This window comes from Crocodylus siamensis, chromosome 2 (genome assembly GCF_052110815.1).
Source record: "Crocodylus siamensis isolate JL-2025a chromosome 2, ASM5211081v1, whole genome shotgun sequence".
NCBI lineage: Eukaryota > Metazoa > Chordata > Crocodylia > Crocodylidae > Crocodylus > Crocodylus siamensis.
In genome coordinates, this window is record NC_143396.1 from 127,236,463 (window position 1) to 127,259,028 (window position 22,566).

Genomic DNA, 22,566 nt, shown 5'->3' on the forward strand with positions numbered 1-22,566 from the left:
GCCTTTATTCTTCAGGAAGCCAGGCTGGATGAGCATGGTAGCCACCACTGGTCTTAATATTTATGTTTATTTTGCATAATCAGCCTCCTCAAGATGGACAGGAGACTAAGACTGTCTACATAGTAAATTTACCTTGCTCAAGTATGGATTCCTCAAGCACACAGCACTGCCCTGGGTAGGACCATATCATTAATGAAACAAAATAGACATGTCTGCTTGGCACTGTTACAGGTCACTGCACTAGCCATTTAGTCCAGCCACTGTTGGATCTGGATTTAGGACCAAAAGACTTTGTGCCAGGGGTGGGGGGACCCCACCCTCATACCAACCATAGCCTCTCCGTTCAATAATAGGCAAATTTATTGAAACACGGTGATAACAGAAAAGAAGCAATACAAACAATCAAGCAATTCTATATATCTACCAAATTCTAGGGCTGTCATCAGAGGAAAAGTACATCTGGCTCAGATGCAGTCTTCACTCTGAGGCTCTCTCTTAGGAGTCAACATGTCAGCAGTCTGGGGGTGGGATACCAAGGCCCACCCCCACCCTCCAGTGGGGTGGATGAGATGGTCTGGTCATGTGCCCTCTGTCCATGGTGGTCTCAGGGACCCTTCCGGGGAATGGGATGAGGAGGAAGAAGGAAGGACCCGGGGTGGGACAACTAGGAGTGATAGGGAGGGACCCGGGCAGAGGACAAGAAGGGATACAGATGTACGAGAAAGGAGAGTGGGTTGAGGATAAGGACAGGGAGGAACCTTATGTTACTCTTAAGTCTCTGCTTTTGTATTCTCCTTCCCTCCTCATGACTCTTAATAACTCTTCATCTGTGGCTATCTCTGGTTGATCTCTCTCTGTGGTCACACATCCACGTAGCTTTCCAGGCCTTCTCCTAATTTGGTCTGTTCCCCCAAAACCAGGATTCGGGTCTCTAGATCGCCTCCTCCAATTTCTGACCACCTTCACAGTTAGAAAGTTCTTCTTAATCTCCAACCTAAATTTCCCCTGCTGAAACTTAATGCCTTTGCTCCTAGTCCTGGCCCCCAGGACAAACATCCATTCCTATCCTCTTTATAATCACCCTTCAGGTATTTGAAGACTGTTATCAAATCTTCCCCTAAATCATGCTTCCCAGGCCTCTAATCATTTTTGATGCCCTCTGCTGACCTCTTTCCAATCTGTCTAGATCTTTGTTGAAGCATGGAGCCCCAAACCAGACACAGTACTCCAGGTGAGGTGTCACCAGACTGAATACAGAGAAATAATTACTTCTCTTGATTTGCAAGAGACATTCCTGCTAATACAACACAGTATGCTGTTGGCTTTTTTTGCAACAAGAGCACACTGTTGGGTCATATTCAATTTCTTCAGCTATCCCTCAATATGAGGATGATGTCTGCTGATGTTGGGGTGGGGATTATTGGTGAGTTTTAAGATGGCTCAAGAGTCCAATCCATGCTCTGCAAGTTTTTCTGCAAATATGACAGGTGGTGCCTTCAGGGCAGGGGGGCACATGTTTTTTAACCAGGTTGTTGTGCACTTTCCTCCTTTGCCATTTCTCAGCTTCCTGAGCAAGACGGTTCTCTTCAAAATGGGCTGTAGCTTGATGTATGGTGCAGCACCACTGAGACCTGTTACCAGCCAGCACTTCCCAGTCTGTAAGGTTGATGCTGCCTATAGGTGGATTAATGGACAGACCAGCTGGGCCCAGGCCCAGGGGCCACTACCAATCAAGGACTCCAAGATCCTCATCAGCTGGGAAGTGAAAACTGCAGGTTTAAACTTGGCACTGTTTTCGTCTCCTGGCAGGGAGACAAAAATGGTGCCAAGTTTAAAACCACAGCTTTTGCGTTTGCTTCCCTGATCCCAAAGCGGGGCCCCACCACCAGTGGGGTGGGGTAGGGCTGGGAGTGCTGCACCGTGCTCGGGGTGGGGAACACACCAGGAGATAGCCCAGCCCAAATTCACCTTAGCCCCTGTAGCCACCCCTCCCAGCGCCACCACCCACCCGCAAAGACACATTATAGAGCTCCTGTGGCCGCATAGGACACAGCTGGGAAGCAGCTCCCTGCAGGTAAGCATAATAGGGGCCAAGCAGGGAACTAGACAGAGCCACAGGCAGCTTGTGGCAGGGTGGGGTGGGGGGTGGCGTCCTCAGAGTGATCAAGAGTGGGGGAAGCAGGAAGGGGGAGGTCCTGGGAGGGAAAAGTGTGTGTGTGTGTGTGTGTGTGTGTGTGTGTGCACGTGCCCAGCACTGTAGGGAGGGGCCGGGTCAGCCCAGAGAGCTCCCATGTGGGTAGAAAGGTGCCTCCCATTTTCCCCTTGCCCAGGGCCCCAAAAATCCTTAATCTGCCTCTGATGCTGCCCTTCTTAAGGTATGCATTCAGGGTGTTCTTGTAGCGCTTCCTCTCCTCCACAGGTCCTCTTACCATGACTGAGTTGAGAGAAGAGGACTTGCTTTGAGAGATGAGTGTCAGCCATTCGTACACAGTGACCAGCTCAGCAGAGTTGATGTTTCATCATCTTTGCTTCAGTGCTGGTTATGTTAGCTGCAGAGACGATGATGGCATTGGGGCAGTGGTCTTCCCATCTAATGCAAACGATCTTCATGTGGCAATGCTGGTGAAACCATTCCAGGCATTTAAGATGGCTTCAATATGTCACCCACATCTCACACCCATACAGGAGTGTTGGAATAACCACTGCATTGTAGACCAGGATCTTAGTTTCCATCTGCAGATCTCAGTTGGTAAAGACACGGCAGAACAGTTTTCTGAAGGATGCACTGGCGCAGCAAGTTCCATGTTTGATTTCTACATCAAGACTGACTGACTGGGAAAGGTGGCTGCCAAGGTATGGGAAATGCTTTGTGTTTTCCAGGGGTTCTCCACCAATGGTAATATGTGGGGGCAGAGGGGTAGGTTGTACTGGGGCAGACTGATGGAGCACCTTTGTCTTCCCAATATTAAGGAAGAGTCCCAGGCTATGATAGGCACCTAAAAAAAGGTCAAGCATAGACTGTAGATTGGTCTCAGTGTGCACAAGGATAAGACAGTCATCAGTGTACTGAAGGTCAGTGATGCCAGTTTTGGTAACTTTTGTTTTGCTGTGAAGGTGCCCAGGTTGAAAAGCTGACCATCCATTTGATACTCAACCCCAATTCTGGGAGGAAGGCAGTCATGGATGAGAATCAAAATCACAGCAAGACAGATGGAGAAAAAGGTTGGGGTATTGATGCATCCTTGCTTGACACCAGTATGGATAGTAAATGGTTTTGTCTCTGGCCCATTGCCCTCCATCAGACTCAACCATTTTTCAAATGCAGGCGTCTGTGTATCCTGCATCATTGTCTTCTCGTGACACTAGCTTCTGTGTCAGGAGAAATGTCAGGCTAAATGTCAGCGCTTGATGTTTCTGGTAACTAGCAGTCTGCCAATAACTCCATATTTTGGGGTAATTCCAAATTATAAGGCACATTTGCAAAAACACTCAGCAACCACAGCTGGAGCTGGATTAAAAACACAAAATAAAATACAACAAAAAAGCTCCTGTCCCAGGTAAGCACTTATTTGAAGAGGCCAGTGAAAAAGGTGTACATTTGAAAATCTGGCCAGGATTACATGACGTCCATAGATCTTTGGTTCTAGTTGCAAAAACAACAAAGACTCATTTCTATAGAGACATCAACAGCCCAGAACCATAAAACAAGTTTTGTTTACTTGTGGGGCAATGAAGATACTTCACTTAATGAGTTACCTTTTCAAGAGATGACGGTAGAGTCAGAGCTTTAGACCCTTTGCATAAGCAACGCACCTGCTAAGATACTATAACTTAGTAGAGCTCCACTGAAGTCAGCAATACCTGATGGACAACAAGGGCAGAGATTGTGAGCCAGCCCATGTAGTAGAGATTGTGAGCCAGCCCATGTAGTCTGGGCCAGGTTTCCAGCTACTGTAAATTGACATGGCCGTTGGTGATGCATAGGGGGTGCATGTGGGTGCACGTGCACCTCTTGAGAGAAGTGCTGGTGGCACTTTTGGGCTTGCGGTCAGCACTTTCTTAGGACAGCTTGCCACAAAATAAAGAAATGCTTCAACTTTGATGACCCACTTCTCACTCACTCACTGGTGACTTATAGACAGCAATATAAAGTAAATAATAAGATTTATTTGCATGTTTATATGCATGCTTTTTAAGTGTACATCGTTTTTCAGCAAATCCGATGATTTTTGAACTTCCAGTACCATAATTTCATATTTAAGGCCTGGCAATGCTGCTCCTCCAGAACCAGGGCCTCAAAATGAGGGTGAAGTTGGATCCTTATTCACAGTTCCTGGTTACTTTTTTCAAATCTGATCTCTACACAATTCCAGGTTGTCCACAGTGAATTCAAAACGCGACAGAGATGGAATTTCATCACCAATGTATATTTACTAATAAAAATGTAAAATAATATGATGTATCAAGTACATGGCCTTAAATAAGGAGCTGAGTTTAGGCTAGGATTGTGGGGCACAATCCTAACCCCAGGCTCTGTTAAAGGGGCAGAGATATTGTCGTAAGGGTTGTGGCTCAGGGCAGCTGCCAAGCCCTTGCCTAGGAAGGAGAATCATCCGCCTGTTCTGGGCTTTGCTAGAGCCCTTGCTGCACACAGTAGCTGCTGTGACATCATGCTTTGGAGAAGTAATGAAAGGGAAAAGCAGCACTCAACTTACTGCAGTTTTTAATGGCCCTATTGGAGCACCTGGGCCTGCAATACAGTATTGGTCTGGATTAAAGAAGCGGTGGTCACCATTTTGCTCTTGCTTACGCAGTCTGGTCAAGCTGAAGTAATGCAAAGATACTGGCAGCTGAGAACTACATGGGTTTATCACATTCAACACCTCTGTCAAATCTGCTGCAGCTGTACACAGCATCATAGATAATGAGGGTTGGAAGGGATTTCAGGTGGTCATCTAGTCCGGTGGTCAACCCTTTTTGTACCAGGACCATTTGTAAAAATTGATGGCCAGTCCTCTTCACTCCCCACCCAAAGCCCCCAGGCCCCCAGTGTGTGGGGCAGGGGGGCCTCAAGCAGCCCCTTGCAGGCTGGAACTCTGCCAGGCTGCAAGGGAAAAAAAAATAGTTTCTGAGGTTTTTCCCCTTTAAAGGAGAATCCATTTTTAAACTTTGTCTGTGACCCTTTCATATTCTTATGACCCACTCTTGGGTTGTGACTTCATGGGTTGAGAAATGCTGATCTAGTCTAACGCCCTGCTCACGGCAGGACCATCCCCAGCTACATCATCCCAGCCAAGGCTTTGTTTACCTGGGTCTTGAAAAACCTCTCAGGATGGAGAAACTGCAACCTGTCTGGGTAGCCTGTTCCATGGCTTTGCTGAAGTGAATGCAACTGGTTGGTTTATTCCAGCAGAGGAACTAGGGCCTGCTGTAATTTCAGGTTTCCCTAAGATTGCCTTGCTGTCAAATCTGCCCCCTGCTGGGGTTTCTTACAGTCTTGTGACTAAGTCACGCCATGAGCCTCAACATCTTGAGATGCTCTTGCTTCTCTTTAAGCTGAATATGATTAAATGGTCAGCATGGTTGAGATGATCTGTCCTCTCCTATGCCCTACCTCTCCTGTGTGCCATTGGCCTCAGGACAGTGTGTGCCTATGTATCCAGAGGAAAATGAGAGGCTGGGGTCCACTACAGAGGCTCCGTCCTTTAGCAGGGATCTCCTCCCAAGCATGGCTGCTGTTATGTACACTTTTAACAGAGCACCTTTCACATTTTCCTCCAGTCTTACCTGGGGCCCTCTCCATTTACTACGGCAGAGGTCAGGGCTTGCAGCAGAGCTACTGTGCCTAGCTTTTAAGCAAAGAGGCTTCTTGCACCAAAATAAGCAGGAGGACACAATCAAGCCCACAATCCCAAGGGTGTTCTCAGATATCAACAGGGTAAGGGGCCTGGACTGGCTCCTTATGATCAAGGGCAGGTAGATGGGGGTTCTCGGGAGGTGGAGGAAGAGCACAGGCAAAACTGCACATTACCAGCTCATGAACTGCATGTGTTCTGGGTTGCTGCTGCCTATAACTGTGCTTGAAAACCTGCTGCCGTTTCACATGGCATCACAGGAGGACAATTATTATTATAAGAACAGCAGACAAGGATCTTTTTTGCCTCCTTCCACAGACCAACCCTACTGCATCTCTAACTTTCTCTGCAGTAGGGCAGGCTGCAAAGCCCTTACCTCTGCTGTAATTAATGAGCAGCCATTCTATAAAAGAGCACCATCCTAGAGCACTGGCTGGCTCCCATCCTTATGTATTCAATCCCATCCCTTTCCCAATCAGGCTCTGCATTGTGAGGGCAGTGAGCCAGCAAGGCAGAGGCAGAGTGGAGAGCTGAGAATCTGAGCAAAGCTGTTAAAAGCTTAGCTTGCTTTACCCTAAAAGGGGATGAAAGAAAATATTGCTACATTGGCAAGGATGGGCAAATATGAAGTTTTACGTATACCCAGGTCTATCATAAGCACACAGCATAAGGGGGAGGATGGCCCATAGGACCATATTTCTCATGGGAGTGAGGATGCAAATAGACTTGCAATGAGTCGCACGTATTCAGACCCTTTTTTGGCAGGATGCAGACCCATGATATATTTGCATATGTGTAAGTTATACTGGTGTCTGGAGCAGACAGAGGACTAACTCTCATCAGATACATGTCCACAGGAGTTACTATTATGACAACTTGCCATGAGGTGGCAGGCAAGCCAGGAACAGCTTCTTCACATTGAGGAAAAGAGCTGGCCTGGAATGAAATCCACTAGCCCTGCTGAGACTGTCTAGCGCTGCACACCAATGTGTTGTTACTCCTCACTTTTGAGGGGTGACTTTATCCCAGAGTGGAAGGACTCTAGGACACATTGAGGTCTGTAACTCATTTGTCCAGTCCCCATTTTTACTGTTGCAAAGACAAAATGCACAGGTGCAAACGTACTAAGTATCCGTACCTTCAGATGCTGCACCTACTTTCAGGTCATTTTACTGAGCCTGGGGGTGGGGGGGAAGCAATCAGTCTTGCACGAATGAGCTATGTACAAGGGCTATGTTCAAACAAGTCTCTTCCTGTGTCCTCTATTGGTGTATCAGCATTATTTCTATGATCTCTTCATTGCTTTGAAAGCAGGATGTGTTCTAGAGCTGCCATGCATGGGTAGAAAAATACCTTTTGTAGAGCCTAACAAAAGGGAGCTTGGATATTCTTTTCATAGGTAATGTACTTTTTACAGAAATTGATATTTTGAATACCTATTTTGAATACCATATCTTTGATCCACTGGATACCAACATACTCTTCAAACAGGCTAAATCTGGGGTCTTAAACCCTTGAATCTCTATAATTCAGTGGGTCTAGAGTACAATAATGCCTGGTGTTCTCTAAGACCTTTAGGCTAGGGACACAAGTTACACATAAACCGGTTTAAGTCATCAGAAACTGGTTTAAAGCTGTAACAGAACAGTGCACATAAACCAGTTTAAAAATAGCTGAAACTGGTTTAAAATAAACCTGGTTGAATGTAATATCAGACTTAACTGATTTGGGCCAAAGTGGTTTATGGACCTTCTGTCCCAGATCCCTTCCTGTTTTAAGTTAAATCAGAGTCCCCCAAAATCCCAGCATTTTGCAGCCTGGGCTGTGCTGTCTGCTCCAGAAAGCAGCGCTATCCTCGCCCCTCTACTGCCTAGCTGGAGCAGTGAGGGCTGCCTGACAAGGGAGTGGGGGGAAGGGGTCAAGCCCAGCTAGGGATGCAGCCCAGTCTACAGGGTCGGGGGACCGGCCCCCTCCAGGCAAACCCCAGCTGCGGTCTAAGGCCAGGGAGGGGAGTTAAACACCCCTTTGCCTGCTCAAACTTACTGCTGACTGCAACTATGGACTGACTACAAATCCCAGAGGCACCTGGAAGATGAAGTGATCAGCAACCCTGCAGAGTCCTGCTGCTGTAAGTCTGGACTGCAAATCCCAGACACCTCAGAGGCAGCAGGAAGAGGAAGTGATAACACCCCCAGCTTCTGGCCTGAGTCACTGCAGGCATGTGGCTGCACATCCTGAGTTAAAGGTAAATGTTTGTTCACTTCTGTTTCAACTCAACATGTTCAGCTTAAACTAACCTGCAAAGACTGAATAAATTCAGTCTGAGGCTCTTTCACTATCTGGTCTTAGATTTTATGAAAAAAACATACTGTTCATCTCTAACAAGTTAAAAAGAGACAGACACTTTTACTGGCACACAGTATACCAAAGGAGTATGTGGAATGATCTATTTTTAGCTTGCACCTTCTGCAAGAGGGTGCTTCCAAAGAGTTAATTATCTGGGTGGTATTTCCTGTTGCACAATATCAGTATAAATCATATTTTAGTCACTGTTCAGTGCTATCTTGCATTTTCCTTCACCTGACTTTCTACAGGATAACAACATCACATCATTACAATGCAGCTGTTTTTCCCAATGTCCTGAATGAATCAGAAGCTAACAAACAATGAGATCAGAGTCAAACACAAGATAAATAAGCAAGCAGATAACTACCCCATGCACCCAGTTTTTGACTAATAAATATTAGAACCGGAAAGACACAGCAGTCAGCGTTCAAACAATATTTATAATAGTAATAGGACATTTTAACAATGCAGTAGGAAATTGTCAATCAAAAAATATTAAAAAGTATACCAGTTTCTTGGAAGTACTTAGGAACGCTGTCAGAGGATCTAACATAACAGGCTCTAAATTCTTTCACAAAAACATTTTTCATATTAATTTAAAAAAAAGAAAGAAAGCCTACTATGACTTGAGAAAGACATTACATTTGGTTTATACTGAATACTTTGGTATAAACAAGTCACAATGTGATCCCTCATTCATTTTGGCATCTATAACATTCCTAATTTAAAACTTCTTGCTAAATTAAGATCACAAAATGGTATTTGTTTCCTTTTCTGAGAATGGAAAGTTTTCTCCTTCTTTTCCAGTGCCCAGGTGCTGTGTTAAGAGCACTCTGCTTCCTATCAGTGAATCTCTATCAATATATCAGAAACAAAGTGTGCATTTCAGCTGCAGGGCAGATGCTTAGCAAGAGACACATTTGGATACAAACTACTTTCAAAATATCCTTGAAGTTGTGCTATTTCTTAATAAGGCCTGAAGTAGAAAACTTAAATACGCACAAAAGAATTCACCAGCAAAAAAGCTCTCAAAAAAAAAAGACAACAAAATGAGCATGTAGAACAGAACACATAGTACCAGTTTAGTCTGGATAAAAGTTCCAAGATATGGCTTGACATTTTTTGGTTTAATACAATAGTGGAGTATAACACTATGCTCCAGTATTTGGAATTTCACATTTTATTGTGAAATCTTCCTGGGTTCTAGAAAGCGTTGTCTGAGATGCTTATCTCTATGAAACTAAATGCGAATGCCTCTATTATCCAACATTAAGAGCACCAGTCTCAAATTCTCAAAAGTGACTACTGATTTGGGGCTATCTTCACTTTTGTGACTTTAGAGTGATTCTTCTCCCTCCCCTGCCCAACTCCCGAGCGCAGGTGCTCTGCACATTTTGTAAAACTCAAGCCCCTTTTAGTGTTTACAAACATTTACACCCAAGGTATGTTAGAGGTGGACCCATGTCTTCATAGAATCAGGGCTGCTGTCGTCAAGCAAGAATACTTCAATGAAATGCAAATTCTTTTGTTGCTGCACATGTCATGCAAGTATCAGATGCAAGCTACTGGTCTCTGCAACCTTGATTCTCAAGATCATCTCTTGCCTTTGTTGTCAACTCCATAGCAGGAGCCAGTGCAGGAAAGCAAGATAAATGGAAAACTGGCAAACCGTCATAAGACAGGAAAGGAAGTGTACACATTTCCTCACCTCTTCCTGCTGCCAGCACCAACTTTTTAACTCTGTCACCTTTTCTATTGAAGCAGCTGCTTTGAAACTTCAAAAAACCCCACCTTTCCCTCTCTGGGCTCATGTCTTTTTACTGATCACTTTTTGTTTCTGTTTGCGTAGGTGAGCCTCTATCTCATGTCTAAAGACAAGCATCCCCAGCTGGCCATGGGAGGCCTCATTCATGGCCTTGGATTGCATACACATCTTGTACTGTTCTGGGGTCAATTCATCCAAGCACTGCTTTTCATGCCAGAGATGGAAGAGGCCCCGCACAGGCGTTCTGACCACAATGAGGTTACTGTGGAGGTATTTGCGGTACAGATGCACGTCTTCTCCTCCCCAGCCTTTGATATCCAGATCAAAACCACCTGGCACAAAGAAGATATAGAAAGTTGTACTCTCTGAATGGAAAAACCCAACAGAGACAGACACATCTCCTGGTGAACTTAATACTGGCATTGTCTCTCAGCCCTTCCCTATAGTCTGTGACTTTCATGCTGGTCTTTAAAGTTGGATTACTTTCTGCCAACAGTAGGAAATGCCCAATTTCCTTGCTTTATAAAAGTCCATTTTCACTGCCCTGTGACAAACAAATTTGCTTTGTTTTCACTAAGCAGCTCTTAAAGTTCATGTCATGTTTCCTAAGTGACAGATCAGCTTAAGGTTGCATCTGAATTTTCTTTATTCTTGACCTTTGCAACCAGGCACAAAGTAGGGTATTGAGAGCAAGACACACATGGACTCAAGAGAGAAACTGTTGTCTGTGATCTGCACTTATGATTTTCAAACAAGCCCAGTGGCTTCTGTGGGAGGCAGAGAGAGGGCATTCATTCTCTGTGTTCTGGAACAACCTTCCCTTCTGGGTCTGAACTAGTCCCTAGTACTCAGCAAAGCACATCCGTTTGTGTGGGCTGCCCTGAATGAGAGGCAGCTGGGTCCTTGCAGAGAAGGGAGTGATTTACAGAGGGCTGGATCTAGTGGGCAAGCTACTGAGCAACTTTGCATTTATAACAAACAAGAGACCAGAGGGAGCCATTTCAATCTCATGATAGTCTATAGGAATAAGCAGATGGGAATGCCTGGCTCAGCCTGCCACAGCCACAGACCCTCCCCCATCATCATCATCATTACTCAGTGGAGTCCTGCTTGATGATGGGGATGTAGAAGACAGACTTGTGAGGTCTGCCTTTGTGATATGCTCAGTGCTGGCTTTCCTGGCTGCACTCCGCCATCTAGTGCAATGCTGATTCATGGGATGCACCTGCAAGGGATTCCTCTGCTTGCTGACAGCAGCTTTCAGTGGAGCTTTTTGTGCCAGAAAACAGTGCCCGCATAAGCAGCTTCAGGGGAGTTAAGGACTTCCAACTGTTTGGGGCAACTGATTTTCTAAGGGCCTTTAAACTTGCAGAGACTCAAGTAACTGGTGGGGCTCTAGCCAAGGAGTTGACAGCCTGCTGGCTCTATGTCACCTACCCCTTGCCAGTTCTTGGAGGTGGGGGGAAAAGTACTGGGGAAAAAAACTAAAGGGCTGTCTGGAGAGACAGGGGGAAACAGGAAGTAGGCACTTCCCTGCTCCTCCAAGCGTCACTGGATTGTGTTGACTGCATCTCTGTTACTTGGGACACCCAATTTACTGCCCTGAGACATTTAAACTTTGCCATAGGTGACTGGTTACCGTAAGGTTTCTAAACCCAATGATAGTGGTTAATGGATCAACTCCAATCTTGGCTCATCAGTTGGGGCTGAGATGTGGAGGGGTGGAGACATAGTCTAACCAAGACTTCCTCCAGGGCAGAACTGGTGTTTGCTGTAGAGAGACTTTTACTTGGGACTAGGCTACCACATTCTTAGCTGGGTCCCCATCAGGACAAAATGCACAGCTCTTCTGCTTTCCCAGGCCTTGGCTTTAAGGGCAGAGAGTTGGGAAAACTGTGGGTCACTGGCCAGAGGTGTTACTGCTGAGCCTGTACTCTCAAGGCCCAATCCAGCATCACTACCAACAGAAGCTTTGCTTTGGAGTCCATTGTGGCAATAGCTGCCTCTTTAGGTACAACAAGTTGTTGACAAGATAATGTTAGGTGAGGTTTGATAGGCCATGTTCTAGCCAGCAGAAATGCTCCAGGGACACAATCAATGGGCATGGGATTGATTGGCAGTTATAAATGTCCATGACCCTGCCCCTGTTCAGAGATCGCACCTGACAAAAGCTAACCAGTGGGTAAGGTTAGCTATGGAGCGCAGGCCCAGAATTAAATGGGTGCCTGGAGCTCAGTCTGATGGCAATCAGGGCCACCTATCTGCCACAAGAAGTGAACTTAGATGAATCTATTATTTTGCTTTGAAAATGTCAGAGGAAAGCTCTGGATTAGTCAATGCAGGATTTATCCAGCAACTCTTCTCTTAGCCCTTCCAGAGACAGAAGCTACATGGAGACTTTAAACACAGAACTTGGAAACTGCTATCTCCTCAGAACACAGCTCTGACTCTTGATCTCCATTAGCTCAGAGGAACATGCACAGATATCCAACCCAATGGTTCAAGTTCTTACCTGTGTCTAAAAACCCTTGGATGTAACAGAGTGGGTTGGGGAACCCAGAGCACCCTGAAGTAGTTTAGAATAGTTTCAGAGCTGCTCTAAGGTGTGCCAACAACTGGCTGTGACACCTCCCACCATTAGTTGATATGCCAGCTGAGATTAGCAGAGGGGCATACAGTGACTGAGCAGCAAAGAGAAGCTGATCCTATGTGGCAGTGCGAAAGCATGATCTCTTAAGCAAATGTTCTTACCTATGTTGATAAAATCAGACCTGTACTGGCAAGTCATTCCAAACCCAAAGTCTCTCCAAAATCCAGTTTCCTTTTTTATAACCTGGGGGGAAAGGCCATTTATATGTGAGCAATTATATTAACAATTTGAATGAAAGAAAAACATGCCCCACCCCCCATTAGGATGAGGCCAGAATGGGGACTGCTACCCCACTTTTTGGCTACATTCCCCCCCGCCACACACCCATTTTTGCTCCAGCAGATTTCTGCTGGATGCTTTTGCCAAATTACCATTAGTTATGGGAGTTGACACCCCAGTAAGATAAATGTGGGACAGTCCAGCATTTTCAGAGCTATTGCTTCAGTCTGTCTTCAGACTCACAAAAATATCATGGGAGGCACCTTCTAGAGACCTTTTTGTATGTGACACATATCCTCCTGTTATTTTACAGAGTAGCTTACATTTCATGGGAGCTGAATCAGTCTTGGGTAATATTTTAACAAAATCAGTGAACCAAACTTACTCCACAGACAGATGGGGGATGGGGTGATATCTTTGACCGTAGGTTCCAAGAGCACTGCCCAAATAGAGTGATATTGAGTTTTTTCTACAACAGAGTTACTGTAGAAGTGCTAGTGTGACTGTTATGTACTGTACCTACTGAATGTACTGTACTAATGTGACTAACGATAGAGCTAGTCTGACTGGCAGAATAATGGCTTAAAATCTTTCACAAATTACCAAATAGCAGGAAAGCCTGTGACAATTATTTGTATTCAGAGAGGCCAGACGTAGTTTAAAATAGCCTTGGGACTACTCTAAAGTGTGGATCCAACCATGTTTCTAAGGTCTGACTCTCAACCTTGAAAGAGCTTGCAGTTTGGACAAAGTAGCCAAGAAAGTGGTATTGTCCCCATTTCACAGATGGAAAACTGAGGCACAGAGTGACAGCCCAACATTTTCAAAACTAGTTCCTTGAAATAAGGAATCTCACAAGTAGCCTAATTTTCAAATGTACAGAGCCACTCAGCAGCTTCACGTGAAGGAGCTGTGGGATGCTCAGCACTGTGGAGATTCTGGCTGCTTATTTAAGCATCTAAATCTGATTAGGAGCCAAAGGCATATAGGATGTTTTGTGGCTTGCACACCAGGGGTGATTGAGGCAGAGACAGCAGCTGAACCAGTAACAGCTGTCATTCTTGTGTCCCCTCTAAGGCAGTGCCCCAAAGCTGGTGCCTCTCTTACCTACCCTTAGGTATGCTGCTGTTAGGAGCCTTGGCAGCTACTTTTGAAAATCTTGGCCTAAATGCCTTATCCAGAGGTTATCTATGACCAAGGTGGGATTTGAAACCTGCATTCCATATCCCAGTAGCTCCTTAACCCTCAGGCCATTCTTCCTTCCCTTCTATCACTCCTTTTCACATATCCATTCATTGCTACCCTTCACCTGTTTTTTCCGTTCTTTTTTCTTTTCTGCATGTATGGCTTTTAAAAGAAAAAAAAGGAACGAGAAAAGAAAAACACTGCAAGACCATTAGTGAGCAAGAAGATGATGTCTGTCAAGCCTACATTGTAACAGGAAAACTCCATCTCAGTGGCTTTACAGCAAGCTATTTGTATGCATTAGCATTATTACTTCCCATTAGAACTAATGGCTACAGCACAAATCAATTTATTTCAAGGCTTGATGCAGGCTACTTTCTCAGCTGCACAAGTAGCAGGGGTAGGCAGCCAACTCTGCTTGTTTAAATGGCACTTTTCTGGCTGTTTGCCCAGGAAGCAATCTGGCCTGAAAATATGATTGACTAAAGAAAAATTAGGTTGGTGATGTCCCTTCTTTAAATTAAGAAGCTTCTCCAATCTAGGTATCATGTCTGACAACTCGGATGCTACCTATAAATATTTGTGCAGGCCCCACAAAGTGATCAGTGGGATTCACTTTAACTGTCAAACTAAACTCTTTGTTTCCTTTCCTGCCTTCAGTGTTTACCAGCTTGAAGTTCTCTGGTTAAGTGTGCACTAGAAAGATAAGAGCTCAAGTTGATCCCCTGGTGGGAACAGGAGAGGTTTTGTTTGTAATAAACCCAGATAAATTCACATGTAACAACATCATAAGTGTTTTACTACTGTTTAAAAAAAATCAATAAATAAAAAGAGGAAAAAGCTTTTTATCTTGGACATCCTTCAAGGAGTATGGTTCTAAATTAAGCTCCAGTTATACTTTTACAATAGACAGGAGAGTATCCTGAACCTATCTGAGGTTGAGACTGTCAGCCGGTTTGGAATGTATTCGACATGTTAAGGGCAGTGACAGCAGACAAATGCTATAAAATACCATTTTATAAAAGTAAAAGTAAAAGTAGTTATAAGAATACTGACCCTTTTGAGAGGCTTGTACTAATATTAGCATGTTTATAGTACAAAACTGGATGTGGGTGATTGCTTAGGAGCAGGGGCTTTATACAGTTGCATGTTAGAGTGGCCTCACAAGTATCCCTGCTCCCCTGCCCCCCCCCCGCCCTTTGGTTTATTTATAACTAAAGTTAACTTGCTGCTGAAAATCTAACTATGGCTCCTCTAGTGAATCAACAACCAGCACAGTGTTCAGAGAGTCACAGGGCAGGAAAGGACTTCAAGGGTCTCTAGTGCAGTGTCTTTCACAGATGCAGGATGCGCTATTACTAACCCACCAGCCTTTGCTTATAAGCCTCCAGGAAAAGGAGATTCCAGAGCCTCCCTGGGCAGCTTGGTCCAGTGCCCTTCTGTTCTTACCCTTTGGCCTTTCTGCAAATCTCTCCTTTTAAACTTTTATCATGGCTTAGCTAGAATGGCTGCCTGCTGCAGTAGGCCATTGCACTCAGTAACCCAAGACAAATCTTGCAGTCCTACCTTCCTATCTCTTGGGTATGAAGTAACTCTTTATGCAGATGACCCCCTGAACAGCTACTGTTTGAGAGCCGCTGCTGAAGCCAGTGGTTACCACAAGCCTAAATGGAGCTGGGAGGTTCCTTGACAATCAATGAGTGGCAGCGACATTAATGCCTTTTTGCTGGCTGGGGTCAGAAAGCTAGCTAGCTAAATGTGCCACAAAGCAAGCAAATGCTTTGATTCAGCAGCTCTGCTGGAAGGGATGCTGCTTAGATTCTGAGGGGTGCCGAGGGAGCCACGGATGGAGACCTATTTGGGTGGGCAGTGTTTGTAGACAGAGAAGCAGGAATGCACTGATTTTCTGTGTGTTCGTGGAGAAATGGGCAATTGCTTTCTTTCACTCCACCAAAAAGTGCAGCCAGAGTGCCAAAGAAAGAACACTGCTGCTCGACTTTGTCACCCAGACTCTTCCAGACCCTCTATGCTCTACTCCCCCCTCTCCTCAGCTGGAGACATCTTACCATAACTAAGATGGCACACCCAGGGATAGTGTTTAGATTTATAGATGCTTAGAGCAAAGTGGAAAGCAACGGATGATTGACACTAGCAGAGGTTCTGGTCCATCAATTTTAAGGCCAGAAGGGACTGTTATAAGCTTGTAATCTGACTCCTGTTGCACAACATAATGCGTAGCACCTCGCTTGGTGATTTCTGCAGGGATCCCAACAATTTGTGGCTGACCTAAAGCAGTGATTCTCAGCCAGGGTGCCATCAGATATTTGTAAGGCTGCCATGGGGTGCTGTTGTGTCTGCAAATATCTACACATGATTCACAAGATGAAACCAGAGATTTCAAGTGGGAAGCTATAGTGTCAAAACCATTCTGATCTGTATGATCTTTCTGAGTTCTTTGCAAGAGAAGTGCTGAATTGTTTTTTCTATAGTAAAAAACAAATGAAACCTAAGAGCGGACGTTTTCTGAAGGGTGCCTTTAGTCTAACAAGAAGTGTCTTAAGTCTAAAAATATTGAGAACCACGGAACTAGAGCCTCACTTTTCTAAAAGTGTCTCATCTCAGTTTAAAGACCCTCAGGTAATGGACAAGCCACTGGATTCCTAAGGAAACTGTTGACCAATTACCTGTTTCATCATCTATCCATGAATTGCTATGGTCTTTCCAAAACTCATCCAGCTTAACTTCATAAAACAAGAGGCTGAGAAATATTCAGTTCCCTGTTTCCCAAAGAAGTTAGCATCAACAGGTTCCATCATCCCAAGCTGCCCCGAGGTGGAATTGCTGCGAGTTGATCATAATGTAGCTTCTGGCAGACACACAAGCTAAGCTGAAATTTTTAGCTTCCACACATAAATAGCAAACAAGCTTTAAAATAAAGCAGCACTTTAAACTATTTGACTGGAAAGCATTGCCAGAGAACTCACTGAACACCACAGTCATGAGGGGAATAAATAAACTCCATTTTCAATGTGTCGCATCTCTGTGTACACAGATCAGTGAAATTTCATTCAAGAGCACATCCATCTTTCTGAAGGGGAAATGTTATGTACAGTTGAGAGCATGCATTTTGAGAGCTAGTTACTTACCAGCTGCTGTTCTAAGGGTGGAATAGAATCATGATGCCCATAAATTATACCTGGGTTATATTGGCTGAAAAGAACTGGATAAAACACTTTCTTCCCTAGAAATCACAATAGTTTTAAAAAGAAAGTTATTTGGTACGTTGTTTTATGCTCTCAAACTGCATCTAAAATGTACTCCCCTCTGCTCTACAGGCTCTGGCCTTGGGCCAAGCTCCACTGAATTCAACACAAAGACTTCTGTTGCCTTGCATTTGTGGGGGAGGGGGTTAGACCCACAGTCCTGTGGTCTGGGTGCAGAATGTGAAATTGGGATATAGTTGTACAACATGGCCTGCAGGGACCGTAGAAAACCAAGCAACAAAAGCAAGGTGTTGCTTGTAGGGGGAGCTGAAAACTTTTTACCTTCTCCTTGACTGAAGTGTGACAATCAGCCATGTAGGTTCTATACTGTTACACATACCTTAGGGAAAACCCTGGAATAGCTGAAAACCTTGCAATAGCTGAACTTCCCGTCTCCTTCTGCCAACACATAGTTATTACAAAATTAAATACAAATCTGCCCAAATGGGTAAACCCCAGAGCAGTCATACCTGGCTGAGTGTTGAGTCTACAGGTGTTGAGAAATTCAGCTGTGAAATATATATCCACATCACAAAAAAAGAGAACAACATTGTTTCCTTTCCAAACTCGAGCCCCTATGTCTAATCCTTTGCCTCTTGAGAATTCTTCGTTCAGTTGGATGAAGGTAAAATTCTTGAAGTTAGCTGATCTAGGAGGAACAGCCCGGGAGAAGAGGCTTAAGGGATTCAAAGGCATAGCCAAACCTTTGGGTTTCTTTTACCACATACATAAGCAAAATTAAAATATTTTAAATGTACATATTCAAATGTTATGGTTTTATACATTTTTTAAAAATGTCACAACTTGATGATGTTTTTCTGTGCTATACCAAACACCAGGAAATATGGGAAGAGAAACCTGTCACTGTAACATTCAGAATGTTTCTGAGATAATACTGATGGACCATGAAAAAAAAAGAGAACAAGCGTAGGGAGGAGAAAATAGCTCTACCCTCTTTTAATACAATGATAGACTATCTGCTTTAAATCTAATCTGTAAATTTTAACAATGTTTTTTAATAGGTATCGACATACGTTGTTGTATATATTATTGTGTTTGCATCAATGTTCTTCTTGATACCTAAAGTCAAAACTATTTAAAAATTATCAAAAGGAACACAATCCAAAACTCAAGGAAGTCAATGGAAGTCTTGAGGTCAGTCCCAAACCACAAGATAAACCTGTCAATTTTGCATACTCTGTGTTCTATAATATCACTTCTGCTTAAATCCAACCACCTGGAAAACTCTATTGGATTCCCTGCCTGTGATGAGATATCATTTGGCTTACTATAGAAAAACAGATTACTTCAATACTTCATGTGTGAAAAAGGACTGGTGTGCAATAGGCAGATTAAGATTTCACTAAGAATGACTTAGCCAAGGATAACAAGAGACTTGGGGACTGATTTTCAAACAGCTGCCATGGACTTCAGCTAGAACTCTGGTTCTTTGCCATTCTGCAAATTAGGTATTCTACAATAGGAAAATCAGAAGAAAGGCATTAAGAGGTTAGAGGTCAGTTTTTAAAAAAAAGCTCAGTGTCTTTTTGTAGCCTCCAACTGTGCTTTTCAAAGGCTCAGTTCCTGATCTTTTGGAAGGCTGGCCCTTGAAGGGTAAATTTTAAGGTCTTATAAAGGCATTTTTCCATGCAAAACCTTGAATTAAAACAGTATTGGTATTTAAAAGTCATATAGAGAAATTTTAAAAGGAGAAAATGCAAAATTAAAAGTTTGCCTGAGTGTATGTACTCAGGGCTCATCTACACATGTGCTTTAATGCACATTAGCCTATTTTAATACGCATTAAAGCATCACTGAAAAAAACATGCTCTTTAGTTAATGTGCATTAGGACAGGCTAATGCGTGTTTTCCTACTACCTCACAATGGAGGTACTAGATTTAATATGCATTAACTAAAGAGTGTTAATGCACGTGTAGGCATGGCCAGTATATGGCAAATTGGACCTGATAATAAGAAAGGAGAATGCAGCACAAGCTAACGCTCAGTTTACAGAAGCAAACCAACTCTAAAAAGAAACACCCAGTTAGCACCGCCAGATTCTGAAGCATGTTGGATGCCTGAAGCTTCAGATTCCTGTAGCATGTGCCAATGCCAAGAAAACTCCCATCCTAGTTATTTGGAGGCAGTCAAGTTTACTACCACTGGCCAGCACAACATCATAGCCCCCAAAACGGCAAACAAAATCAAACTCCAAATGGTCATGGTCTTTGAAAGCTATACACACTCCTCCAATGGTGGCATGGCTATATATAATATCATCACACAATTATATTGGCATTTGAATGTTGTTATTTGTTCCATTTCCTGTTCTGTAAGGTGTGCCCATTTTCTTCCTGAAACATTTGGTACAAAAACCTGGCATGACCCAAATTTCATGGAAGAATTACAACTATTTTGAAATTCCCGGAAGCATGCCAAATGTGATCAAGTTCCATTATTTTATGGTGGTTAATCAGCATTTTGTTGATGCCTGTTTCTTAATTCACTAGGCACTAATTAGGGATCAGCATACAGAAGGTGCATAGTGACTAACCTCATTAGATAGAAGAACCCAGTATGCTATTAATTCACGTTTACAAGAGCCTTAAGTCGAATGCTTTGACATCCCATCTGTGTTTGACAGTAAAGTTGCTGTGTCATCATTTGTGAGTTGCAAGTGTATCTGCTAACTGCAAATGGTGCTATTTTTCTCCTTTTAATTATCACTTGGCCTTTGTTAAGCATCAGTGTAGCTGGAGCTGTACAAGACAGAGGAGTACATATTGTCTGTCTCAAGGAGCTGATAAAATAGGCAAGCTAAAAACAGGTAATTGCTTACTGAGAGAATGCAGTGATAATCATTATTAGTAGCTTGTTAAAAATGCCTCTGGGATGCAATCTGGAAAAACATGGTGCTTTCTTATCAGTCATTCTGAACCAGCAGTGTAAGGAGGATTCTGCTAAACTAACAAGCTCTTAGAAATAGGGAATCTATCATATCTGGTACCTTTCTGGCTCTCAGCACCAGTGAATGTCACAATTTTTAATGCATTTTTCTTCACCATCCCTGTGACATAGGTTAGCACTGTTATCCCCATTGTGCAGATGGAGAACTGAGACAGAGAGAGTCAGAGGCAAGGAGACAAGATCCTTTAAAGTGTGACTGGTAACACCAGAGGCCATGACCTGAGATGCTGGAGGCAGCTGGGTGGGAATGGAAGGTGGGTAAGAGCAGGTGTGGAGAACAAGACTGAAGCAGGATCTAGGAAGTGAGGCTAGGAATATGCAGAGTCAGGAAGTTGCTCCAGGTGTGAAATACATTTTGCAGCTTTTTAAACTGTCCTTAAGCCTGTGTCAAAGCCAATCAGGTAAGACAGCTAACAGAAAGACTGGTCAACCCCAGCTGGGACTGAACAGTCCATTGTGGTTCTTAGCATGTGACTCGTTGATCTCAGCACCAGTTGCGGGGGTTCAACCCCTGCTCTACTGGCATCTTCAGTCTGGCTTTGCTGCTGCTCCCAAACCTAAAGGCTAGACTAACTTTCCTACACTTCCCAACTTGCAGCCTAGTCCAGTGGTCTCCAAAGTGGGGTGCTCAAGATGATCCATTGGGGTGCGGGAAGAAAATATTAGAACTTCAATTTATATATCTATTTATATAAATATACATATATTGAGGGTGCATACTCAAAAATGTTTTACTGATGGGGTGTGCGAATATAAATATACATATATTGGGGGTGCGTGCTCAAAAATGTTTTACTGATAGGAGTGCGCGATCAAAAAAGCTTGGAGACCACTGGCCTAGTCCATCAAGCAATTTCACCCAGGGTATGGAGCTGGGATTTTGGCAGCATGTGGTGGCAGCCAGGTTGCAAGCAAGTCAGCAGCAAGTTGGTGGGAGGGGAAGCGGCAGCGGCCTGGTTGCATGCAGCATCCTCCTTTGGGCTGAGCTGTGTTATTTTGGACTGCCCCTCCTAAAAGGCTGGTAACCCTGGAGCTAGACCATCAGAGCACACAGCCATATGGACCATATTGTCATTGATAACACTGTCAGAGAATGGACTACAGAGATGTGCTCCCTGGCGATACTATCAACATTTTCCAAAATCCCATTTTATGCCAAACAATATTTCAGCATGCTCTTATGAAAGAATAAGCAACTCGTCCCTTGAACAGTACAGACTATCATAACAGTGCCATAAACATCTGCCATATACGTGCCCAGTGATCTCAGTGGAACAGTGCTAATTTGCGTTAACTCAGGATTTGGACCTGTGCAATAATGTTCATATATCCATAGGACAATAGTGTTGTTTCCTCCACTTCATTCAAGTAGCACAAGCTCAAATGAGTATAGAGTATCCATCTAAATCAGGACAGTGGGACATTGATCTGTATTCAGCAGTTCTGACCTTTCCTGTTAGCTCATAATACAAGTAGAGAAAAGGCAAAGGGCCTTTCACCAAGTGTAGAAAATACTTAAAGTTAGGATTTTCAAAGGGGCCTCAAGGTATATCAAATCAGCAGAGCACTCCATACCAGTACAGTAAAACCAGACCCCACAATGCAAATAAGTTACAGCAGTAGAAAATACAATTTTGCTAGTATAAATGTGTCTACAGTAGGTGTTTTTTGCCTGTAGGAGCTATATCACTCAAGGATCACACCTCTTCACACCCCTGGCAATGTAAACTAGATTGACACAAGCTTGGACTTGGCCTTAGGTTCTATTACAAATCCCAAATTTTAGGGTCTCTCCAAGTCAAACTTCAGCCCCAGTTGATAAAAGCCGTTTACCTAAGGATCAGTGAAATTCAGGGCTGATCATTTCCAGACTGATCATCATTTCAGCTGTAAAGTGGAAGTTACATTTTGCTGAGTTCATGAAATGTGCCCCAGAGCTAGAAATGCCAGTGTTGTGCAAGCACAGGTGGGGAATTCCCAAGGTAATATTATTTTAACTGACAGTAAGTGAAGGGCAATGGTCCTTCCACTGCTGTTAGCGCCTTCTGACAGGGCTGGGGAATGGAAATGAAACGGATGTCTAGTCTCTGGTTTGTGGGTCCCCCACTGCATGTGACTAGTCATGTTTCAAAAGAGGACCATACTTACCTGGAGGTGTTTTCCAGTATTGCTTTTACCTCATTCATTTGCTCTTTTCCAAAGTAAACCACAGTGAGATGAATTTTCCCATCTTGCTGAATGCCCATTTCCCTAGAACAGACATAACAGATTCATGAAGGTTTGCTTTCCCAACTGATGCTCAGCATATTTAATTG

General features: G+C 43.8%; 1 protein-coding gene across 6 annotated transcripts in view; it reads right to left on the bottom strand.

Annotated features, from left to right (window-relative positions):
- Window positions 1–338: 338 nt before the first annotated feature.
- CSGALNACT1 (chondroitin sulfate N-acetylgalactosaminyltransferase 1) overlaps window positions 339–22,566 on the bottom strand; it is a 104,275-nt gene continuing 82,047 nt past the window's right edge. For all 6 annotated transcript variants that reach the window (XM_090036776.1, XM_090036774.1, XM_090036777.1 and 3 more), the window contains 5 exons: window positions 22,400–22,501; window positions 17,754–17,932; window positions 17,167–17,261; window positions 12,718–12,799; window positions 339–10,298 (listed from right to left, as the gene is read on the bottom strand). In XM_090036776.1, coding sequence (XP_089892902.1) covers window positions 10,009–10,298; window positions 12,718–12,799; window positions 17,167–17,261; window positions 17,754–17,932; window positions 22,400–22,501 — 748 coding nt within the window. In that variant the 3' untranslated portion in view covers window positions 339–10,008. The remainder of the gene's footprint in view (window positions 10,299–12,717; window positions 12,800–17,166; window positions 17,262–17,753; window positions 17,933–22,399; window positions 22,502–22,566) is intronic.